Raw genomic sequence first — 10963 nt, forward strand, 5'->3', positions numbered from 1 at the left:
ACAGATGCTTTAACTGAACTTACTGGGCCAAAGACATCCCTGAATTAGCTCACAAAAGGTCAGTGGAGTTAGCAAGGAGGGAGTTTGGCCAGACAGGCCTTTGCACTGGCACATCTTTCATCTGACTTTGTGTCAGACAGCCCACATAGACTACATAGTGCAGCACAAGAGAAACAAGTCTATATTCCTCCCTAGCTGTAGCCCACAGCACTACTTGCATTGCAGTGAATTAAATACTTTTCCAGCATTGTGACTACCTGTAAAAAGTCCCTACAGGTATAACTATGCTCTGCAATAGAGCACAGCACTGGGATCCCCAGACAGGGCCAGCTGAGGAACTGGGAGCAGGACAGCTGTGTCAGCACAGTGCCTTGCCTGGGCCAGCCCTCTCAAGAGCAGGGGAGATAATTAGCTCAGGCAGGCTAATTTTCAGAGCCCAAGAACCCTGCATGGCAACATGGTGAACCTTGCCAATGCACCCGCCTCTCAGTGGCTTCCCTTGTGCTGCAGTACCCACTTCTGAAATGTAGGGAAGAGCTGGGTGAGTCTTGCAACAAGGAATTGCTTGCTTTCAGCTGATCTTCGCAGCTTGTGAAGAATGCTGCACAGTGGTACTGCATTTCAAGAGCAAGCAAAACAACCCAGATAGCCACTTGCCACCACTCCCCAGGGAAGAGGCCTGCAGGGTGGGCAGGGATGCTGTGTTCTCGGCAAATCAGATATTTGTTCCCTTCCAGGGTGTACTTACCCACTCMGCATCTCTGTCATATCTTCTAAGAGGAATTCAAGCACAGAGAAACTAGATCTTCCTAAGGAAATCTGTATCAAAAGAGAAAATTGAAGCCAGACCTACASATTCTCACATTTCTCATCCTAAAAGTTTATTTTTTCTTTCTAACCAATAAAGCCATGTAATGGGCAATGATTTTCCCCTGTCCATACATTTAAGGTTCACATCACAGCCACCACCATGGYGAGTAAAATTACAGACATTAGCAAGACACCAGTGGGAAGTACTCTTCACTTGCTTACTGGCAGAGCAAGAGTAAGGACAGAAGCTAGAAAGGATAAAGCATGAGGAAGGGACATAATGCTGAGATCTCTGGAACAAAGTTGTTAGACAAGAAAAGGACCTCCCTTCCAACTGGAAATCCCACTGCCAGGCAAGCCAGAGACAAACATTTACAAAACAACTGTCTCTTTCACAGTCTACCTTACGGAATCACGGGATTTCCATTGTGTCTCCTTGGAAAACAAGAAGGGACATGACAGATACAGGCTAATTGGTTCCTCTTTCTGCAGCCTCAGCAAGCAGCTTCATAAGTCCAGTTCACTCAGTGAGAAGGAATTTTTCTGCCCCTTCCYACTAGGCATAGGCACCTGGATTATCACTCAACCTCATGCACATCCAGTGAGGAGGATCTGTCCAGCTCTGCATAGCAACATCCCATTTATTTTGCTCTCTCTRAAGGAGACCTCACAAAACAGTCAAAATAGTTTTAAGATATTATTCTTAAAGGGAAAAAGGGAAACAGCATAGATGTTGAAAATGCGCAGTGAACAAAACAGCTGTACTGGGAAAAAATACCTCTGAGAAAACATACTTTACAACGGTAATGATGACAGATTAAACAATGAGTGTCATCAGTGTGATGGTACAAAGCACACAATACTGCTCCTACTCAAATATTTGCAGACATTTCTGATTTTTTATTTTAATGAAATCTCATCTAACTATTGAATTGACTTTAAGAACCATCCTGAGACTCACAAGAGTTTTCACTGTCAGAAGCTCTGTCAGATATTTGAATTGCAATTTGCCCCCAATGGTTCCCAGCTTGAGCTAGAGAAATGCTGTAAACATATCCTTTTAGGAGGTGACAAGTCTGAAAATTCACTGCCTGCAAAGACAGTGTCTCTGAGACTGGCTGAGGACCTCTCCAGCTCTACAGTTACAACAGGAATCATAAGGATCCCCACACCTAGACAAAAACCTTTGCTGCTGGTTTTCTCTGCTTCTGAAACATATGCAGCCAACTACTCTGTTTTGTGATTAAGCTGTCCTCTTTGGATGGCTAAGCACCTGGAATCTTCTCCTCATTCACTACATATGTGCATGACAAGTATGGGCTGCAACTATGAAGCCAGAAAAAAATAAATCAATCTTTTTGAGTACTTTTGAGAGCTTCACAGCTATTGCATGGGAAATAACACAATTTAAAGAATGATACATTAATTAATTCTAAATGACAACGTGTGAACCTACGGAATTTCCATTAACACCAAATATGTTCATGATGGTTTATATAAAATAAGAAGCTGACAGAAAAGCTTCCATGTGCTAATAACACCCAGTTATTTAAGGAAATTTGCTTTGACTATTGCTGGGCATTATACAAAGAATATTCAACGAGCTGAATCCTGAGGCTGACCCTTCACTATTGTTTTGTTTTAAGCAAAAATGCCTCTTGGYTTTAATAAGGACTCTTTTTAAATAAAGGAAATCACCTCAGATGTGACCCTTATGGATATGTTTCACTGTCAGGTTCAATATAGCTGCCTGAGTTCCTGTATTAGTGACATCCTGCTTCTTTTTGGCTCCTGCAGTATTTGCCAGATTTTCCCATATTACCTTTAGGTATCTACTTGGACTGAGTTTCGTTGCATCTAGGAAAGATGATGATGACTGCTCAGTACAGAAGGAGAAACTGTGTTTTGCCGCAGTCCCATTAATCCCTGAAGAAATTTGGAATCAGAACACAGCCTGGCATGGGCTGGCTGGCATTTCTAAGCTGGCTGTGAAAGCCACATGCATCTCAAAGGCCGACGATTTCCCCCATCCCTCCACACAGTAATGAGAAAACAATCCTGTGTGCCAGTCCTGCTGGCTTGGCAGAAGTAAGCCAGCTTTGCCATAAGCCCCAACTCTCACTGCTCTGAAAAAGTAAAATACTAAGGACAGCAATAGAATCATTAAAAAGACAGGAAACAGACGGGTGTTTGCCAAATGGAGAAGGGCCACATGACTAGGCAAAGAACGTTTATTTTAACACTCCCAAAGTCTGCTAAAGATAGTAGAGAGTGAAAATAAACGTGAGAGCTATCACACTGATGTAAGAGGAGTTCACAAGCGCCTTCAGGGTAGCAACACAARGGAGGAATTTTGGAGCTGTGTATGTCTGTGTAGGTTCTGTACCAGCTGCTCTGACCACCCAAATGAAGGGGCACTTTGTGGGCAGGAAGGTACACACTGAGAAGTGGGGAGAAACAGCAGTATCCTTCATTTTGATGGATTACAAAATGCCTATGCCAATAATACTATTGCAACTGTTTCTAGACTGCTCCATACATCATTAGATCTGGGTCAGTATGAAATTAAGGATCATGAAGTAGAATCTGGACACAGGAAACGGAAAAGTTCCCTGCAAAACTCTGCACAATATATCAAACCATATGCGAACAGTAATTTCTGAAGAGATTTCACTTTCTTATTTGACCTTAGTACTTTTCAAAACTTCTTGTAGATTCTTCAAGAGAGAAATCTAAATATATTGCAAAAACCTCAAAYGCTTTGCTCATGTATTTTACAAATTTTCATTTTCTTCTGAAGAGCTTTATTGAAGGCAGCCATGCTAATTCCTGAATTTCTTGCTGTTTATTGCCCTTTCACAAGTGGCTGACTCAACAGACAACTGAGAAAAGACTAAATAAGTTTTCTCTGGGTGGCATTTTAAGCTGGAGTATTTTAAGAACTGCTATTATGTTGCAGCTGAATATTCCAGCAGACTGTCTGACTCCTTTCTGAATCAGAGTGCCACCAGGCTAAATATTTGCACAAATTCCAAGCATTGCCCTTTACATTCTGCACAGAGAAGAGGAATTTTATATCCAGGTAAAGAGTGGCTCTTTATGCCAGCATTTGATGTCTAAAAAATGAAAYCCTTAGAACAACACATTTTGAATCTAGCAAAATCTATGCTTTTTAAGATTTTTTTACAAGTGTCATGTATCTCAATTCATAAACAGACACAACTGTACAGACAGATCTCTTTGTGTAAAGAGATTGATAAATCTGAAATTGTACAGGAATTAAGGGCAAAAAAAGACATTTCAGAGCTTTCAAAAGACAGATTCGAACCAAAGTTGCTGAGTGCTGCTAATGACACCAATTGTCTGGGTTGTAATTTTTTGAGACAGAAAGTTSGTACTCCAAACATAAAAATAAGGTCAATGAAAGACTTCACTGAATCAGCAAAATTCCTCAGTCTTTCAGTCTTTTAGAAAAAAAGCCAGAAGATCTGAATTCTGTTTGTAAGAAAGGAGGACTAAGAAGAAGCAGAGCTCTTTTTAAAAGATTGCTAAATGCAATATTGTAGATCCCAATAYGTACCTGCAGTACCCGGAGTGGTAGCAGGTAACGAAACTTGGTTCCATAACCCTAACTCTGTGGCATGACTGTTTTCTAAATCACTCTTCAGTGATATGCAATCTAAAGAAGTCTTATCACAAGTCCCCTTTAAATGGTTAGTAGAAACTAAGACTATTGAGACTAAAACACTTTTTCCTCCTAACTTGCAACTCAAAACCGATTTTTTTTTCTGTTTATTTTGAAGAGAAGTATGTTCTCATGACCACAGGATTGACTCAATAAAACACACCAACTAGAACAAACTTAAAATTCSTTACTCCTTTCTATTTAAATAAATGTTTTGTCACCAACTTGCTGACTGATCTTATACACCTTATAAACATGTATAGTTCTCACAAGTATTCAGTACATTTTATTTGTATTGTTTGTGCACAGCAAAATACAGAATTGCCTGATTCTCAGGGACATGAAACTGAAAACTTCAGAGTGCAGGAGCTCAGCATCTTAGAACAAGAATTCAGTTCCTCCAAAACTTACCCCCTAACTCCAGTTGCAGTTATCACACAGAAAGATGCATCTTTGCCTACAGAGGTTGGACATTTCAAATTTGAGATTTTAGAAATCATGGACTAAACCACATAATCACAGTAATGTCTGTCTATAAAATGGGGGAAATGTTGATCTTGCTGGGTGACCTCAAGRGTGACTATTTGACCACTGTGAAATCTGTCAGTTTCAATCAATYAGGAAGTCTTTCTTCTGTGTCATTTCTCCTTTATGGAGAATCACAACTAAACTGCCAGACCCTCCTGATGTGGGAACTGGTTGGAGGAAAAGGAAACACAAGGCAAGCAGATGACGGATTGCAGAGGACATGAAGTAGGGAAAGAGACTGGCCATTTGTCCTGTCTGCCACAAAACCAGTAAAATGCCACACCTGAACATTGGCAGCCTTGATGGCAGAGAACTTGTAGCTCTTAAACTCACATGCTTAGAACAGTGCCAGTRGAGAAATTGAGAACTGAATTATGTAATTCTTAAGCCCTGACCAAAACACASAAGTCAAACTCCTTAACTCTCTTCTCAGACATAACAGCTAATGAAAGGTGTCCATTTAACAATAATCAAGGGACCTGACCAAGAGTGAAGAGTTGGATTCTTTGACCACCTCCTGCTGGTTTCCACTTTTCTAAAAAACTGTGAATTGATAGCTGAAAGAAAGTGGAAAAAAAGGAGGAAATAACCAGAGAGAGAGAGAGAGGGAATTGGTCTTTCTTTAAGCTACTTCCCTGCCGGTAAATGGTGAGGGTGCACCGTAATTTTAACTGCACGCCCTCAGTTTAGGATACATTGTTTTAGAGTCAATTTACTAATTGAATAAAACAAATAACACAATTTTCTTTCTATCTCAGCAAATATTTGTTGTGCCTGTGGCAAGCAGACTGGTGTTGGGGAAGGACGGCCAGAGAAGGAAGGGCAATCTCCTTGACGGGCAGGTGGCTGAGGAATGAAATTCTTCACAAGTGTGTTCACTTTAACTCTCCCTTTACATGCAGACGGGAGAGAAAATACGAGTTTAACAATGCCTATCCAAGGTACCGTGCAGACRCTCTTCACATACAGCCCTTGGCACAGACCCCCAAGGAGACATACCTCCTCTTGGAGCGGCAACAGGCTGCAACTAACAAGACAAGTCTTAAGCTGTATCAAGGACATTTAGATGCACATTATGAATAATTCCTTCACAGAAAGGGTGATTAGATGTTGGGATGAGCTGCCCAGGGTGGTGATGGAGTCACAGTCCTTGGAGGTGTTTAAGACTGGACATGGCACTCAGTGCCATGGTCTAGTTAACAGGATGGTGTTCAGTCAAAGGYTGGACTCGGATGATCTGAGAGGTTTTTGTTTACCCAGTTAATTCAGTGATTCTGTTAAGGTAAAAATAGTTTAAGATCCCTCCCTGCCTCCACAAACACCACTCGGGCTGCCTGATGGAGCACGGAACCCATCCCACCCCTGCTCCTGTCTCTTGAGAACCACAATGGGGAACACACGACCTGGGTGCTCAGAGCCGAGGGCAGGGACACTACGGCAGTTGCCACGACACACGGAGCACTCGTGGAGACATCACGGAGCACCTGGTTTCCACGGGCTGCGACCGCTGCCCCTCACCCAGCCAGCAGGGCAGGCGGCAACACGTTTGCTGGAGGCACCCTGGAGCTGCTGGAGGCACCCTGGAGCTGCTGGAGGCACCCTGGAGCTGCTGGAGGCACGCTCCACGCCCGAGGGTGCCCGTCTTCCCCGGCGCTGCGGGCGGGGAGGCCGCGGCTCCCGGGATGCGCCGCACAGGGAGCGCTGCTGCGGCGCAACTCTCGCGAGAGAACCGCCCGCCTCCCCTGCGCCCCTCACTAAGACGGGCCTCTCGCGAGAGCTGGACCGCGGGCTGGCATGGAGGGGCTGTTCGTGCTGGAGCTGCTGGTGGAGGTGGTGCGGGTGGCGGAGCCGGGAGCCGCGGAGCACCCGGCAGCCGCGGAGCACCCGGCAGCCGCGGAGCACCCGGCAGCCGCGGAGCACCCGGCCGTGGCGCTGCGTTTCTTGGAATTCCCCACCCTCGTGCTGCGCCCCGCCGCCGACGCGCCGCCCCTGCGGCCGGGGCTGCCCTTCCCCTTCGGCCGCGGCAAGCGCTGCGTGTTCCGCTGGTGCTCGGACTCGCTTTGCGCCGCGCTCCGCCGCCGCCCGCTCCGCGCCCTGCTGCTGGCGATGCCCGCCGGGCTCGCCCCGGGATCCCCCCGCCTCCTCGGCAGCTGTGCCGTGTCCCTGAGGCCCGCTGCCACCGAGCTGCTGCAGCGGCCCGGGGCGCCCTCCTCCTACGGCCACCGCGGCCGCTTCGTGCTGCGGGACGCCACGGGCCGCCCTGYCGGGGAGCTGGTCCTGGGCTACCGCCTCATCAGCCTGGAGGCCGGAGAGGCGAGTACCGCCATCCCCCGCGCTGCCACGCCGCCTGCCACCACCCCTGAACCTCGAGGCGAGGAGGAAGAGGAGAAGGAGGAAGAGGAGAAGGAGGAAGGGAAGGAAAAGAAAGAAAAGAAAGAAGAAGAGAAGGAGGAGGAAGAGGAAGAGGAGCTGGAAGGCAACGTGTTTTGCCCTCCGCTGCTCTATTACAGCCGTGAGCCAGCTGGGCCTCAGCGGCCGGCAGCAGCAATGGAACAGTGGGAGCTTGTGGAGCCCCAGAGACYGCAGAAGGACAAGGGCCAGAGCTCACCACGTCCCAGTGCTGGGCCCTCGCTGCTGCATCCCGCCAGCCCTGGACAGCCCCACAACACCCTGGTGCAGCTGCCGCTACTCAGTGCCTTGCTGGCGGAGCTGTCGGTGCTCACCCGCAGCGCTGTGCCTACTGCTGCTGTCCACCCTCATCTTGCCTGGCTCTACCAGGCCCCAGGGAGTGGAGACATGGCCTCAATGCCCCCCAGTCACTCCACTGCCTTCAAGCCTCCAGAGGCACCTGTGGGGCCTGGCAGGAGCAGTGGAACCAYGAGCCCTCAATTCAAACAAGGCTGTCAAAGGGCCACTTCAGTAAAGTCTTCTGGAGCTGGGAGAAGACCCAAGAAAGCTGTGCCCCAGGAGCAGTCAGCCTCTGAAAGCAGCTGCAAAGCTAAGGAGAACAGACCTCCCAGAAAGAAACTGTTGTATGGGCTGACAAATACACTGAGGCTACGGCTGCAGCAGACCAATCCTGATAAGCTGGTAATTCATGAAAGGAGGGAGCAGTACAGAAAAAAGCAAATGGAGATGGTGAAGGAGAAAAGCTCCTTACCCAAGAGAAAGCTGCTCAAAAATGCTAGAGAACARCATGTGGTTTCTTGCAGGCATTGTAGCACGGGAGGCAGCTCAAAGCAGAATAATCAGTTGGATACTACTGTTCCGAGTTTATTAGAAAACAGTGCTCTCTTAGAGTCCGTTTCAGTGACAGGAGGTGTGTCGCCTGGCCTGCAGAAACAGGCTCTTGCAAGTCCCTCCAGGAATTATGCAATTGCAAGCAAGGAAGTCCCATACAAAGTAACTACAGCCCCCTTACTGGAGGAAACTGTGTTAAAATSTGCTCCTGACGAAAAGTATGCAAAAGCTCAGCTCCCCGCAGTGTTCCCATCAGATGCTAATGCAAAAGGAAGTAATGACAATGAAATACACATAGTCCATCATAAAACCATGGAGCATGATGTATCTGTTGTAAGTGGTCATAACCTAAGCCCTAGCAGAAGTGTTGAAAACAACTCTGAATTCATATACTCTGATGACTTCGTTGCTAGTCCAGAGAACACAGTTTATTCAGAAGATTTCACGAGTGCTGAGTGTACAGGCAGGGACTCAAAAGTTCTTGACAGCAGCCCTGAACCTCTGTGGCTTGAAAGCCCAAAGCGAGATAGGTCAGATACAGAGCCAGAATCCAGCAGGTCCAGAATTTCAAAGACTAATCAAAGAGCTCCAAGTACTTCAGATCTTGTGCCAGTTCCTTCAGCTTCATCTCCAGTCCAGTCTTTGAGGCGAAACTGTGACTTTAAAACCAGCAAGAGAACTAGTGCTGAATCTGCTGACTCATTTAATCTTGCTGAAATGGAGGCATCATTATTAGATGAAGAGCAGAAAGCCCAACAGATGAGTAAGGAAGGGAACAGGAGTGATGAACATATTAAAGAAGTATCTACACTGAGAAGCAAACAAGTTAAATCTGCTGATCTGAGTATAGGAGAGGGGCAGACCTCTGCAGGAAAAAAGCAGTCAGTGACTGAAGTTAGCTCTTACTTGCCATCTAACATGTCTGATCTTGAACTTAGTGTCCTRGAAAACAGTTTGTCAGACAAAGAAGATGACTTGCTGGAAGAACTACATGGTCCCAATCAGTACAAAGACATCAGTGAACTTGTAATAAACAAGCTCCCAGGATACACTATGTAATTACAAGTTTTCACTGTCTGGATTAAGATACAATATTTAGACTTTGTAAGTCTTGTTACATTTAGCTGCACTACTAGCTAACTATGAAAGTTAATTTAAGATTTTATCATGCACATTTATTACATCAGTAAATTTAGTTATGAGGTTTCTAAAATAAACTACTATTTGAATCTCTAATGAATGGTATCTACAGCATGACTTCAGTGGCAGTGTCTYAACACCGAAGTAATCCAAACAGCACATGAGACATAACTTACTGACAATGCAGACATGAAGACAGAAGCAGCAAGAGCAGTCAGTACCCACAAAACTTGTCCAGGGTAGTAGTAATAATATGCTACCAAAACAGCCAAGTACAGAATACATTCCTAACCGAACATAAGGTTTTATTTCTCCTGAAAATGTTTCCATGCTTCCTTTTCATTACAAATTCTTAAAACATATGGTCACAGCGAACAATTCAGAATTTTATCAGCTAGTCTGTATAACTGTGTTTCCCTGTTCCATCACTAAATACAGTGACCAGAGCTAGATGAGCCCTTTTTGAGTTTCTTAGGGTGAAGTTTCTCGTTGAAGTCAGAGTTTCACAATTTACTACAGAATAGTGTAAGAGTTACTGGTGACAGTAAATCTATGTAATCTGGGAAAGCTTTAAGAGGTAGATTGCAGTTGCTTGACCTTGAAGACTAAGGGTGTGCGAGGAGTAGGGAAGAGCACAGTAACTCTTCAACGCTTCACAACTCCCTGATTACATTCTCTGACACTGTGGAAGAGGCGGGGTCAGCACCACAGTCCAGAAACTTGAAACAAATGACCATATTATGTCATGATGTAAAGATTTGAGGTAATGAGAAATTTGCCATGTCTGCTTTTCCCTTAGGATRGTTGAACTGATGTTTGCTTTTGATTTCGGGTTTGCTTTTTATGGCTTTCAGTTTGATCATTGAACTTAATACCTTCTGTTTAACTATGGAGATTTTTCTAGAGTCCATATCCTTACTACAAATTTTAGAGATGTTTTTTGACTTGAATTCTTGCCTTAGTTTTTAATCTCATGTACTTGGCTTTCCTCCTTCTTTGAGCAGTTCATCTGTGTCAGTTTTACATTCCTAACTAGTTCATCAATTAGGACAGTTATCCTCAGGGTTAAATGACAGATTTATCCACTCTCCTTTTCTTTATAATTTACAGTCAACTTTTTTCCACAACTTTTTCATTTCTCACTGTAATGTTCATGTACTTTACTGCAAGACCCTGTGTTTACACTTAAACATTTTGGAGGAATTTTTTCCTTTGCCTCCTACTATGTGTTTATTTTGTGGGAATGACAGTACCTCTCGTATTTAAAGTACGAACATCTGTGAGGATTATTAGAGTATCTAGTGTTGACTTCTGAGAATACTACGACTAATATTTTTAATCTAAATGTAAGCAGCTGAAATTACCTATATACCAAAGGATCTCTGGCCAGAGCAATTCCTAAATATTATTTAGGGATTTCTCTCATTAGCTACAATTTTAGACCAAAATATTTTTTTTCCTTTTTCTTCTAATGCCATGGACTTCTTTGATACACGTGGATTCAGACTGACATTTATACATGGTGGTAATTCTGATTTTTTTTAATGGAATAATGTCTTG

At 44.7% G+C, this 10963-nt stretch overlaps 1 protein-coding gene across 1 annotated transcript; it reads left to right on the forward strand.

Moving 5' to 3' along the window:
* The first annotated feature begins 6817 nt into the window (after window positions 1-6817).
* Window positions 6818-9752, forward strand: MAP10 (microtubule associated protein 10). Its single transcript, XM_057368439.1, has one exon. It carries the CDS (start codon window positions 6818-6820, stop codon window positions 9320-9322), a length of 2505 nt encoding a protein of 834 aa, XP_057224422.1. The 3' UTR covers window positions 9323-9752.
* The last annotated feature ends 1211 nt before the right edge of the window (window positions 9753-10963 follow it).

Source organism: Malurus melanocephalus, unplaced genomic scaffold (assembly GCF_030028575.1).
Source record: "Malurus melanocephalus ecotype Western Australia unplaced genomic scaffold, MMel_1.1 scaffold_92, whole genome shotgun sequence".
NCBI lineage: Eukaryota > Metazoa > Chordata > Aves > Passeriformes > Maluridae > Malurus > Malurus melanocephalus.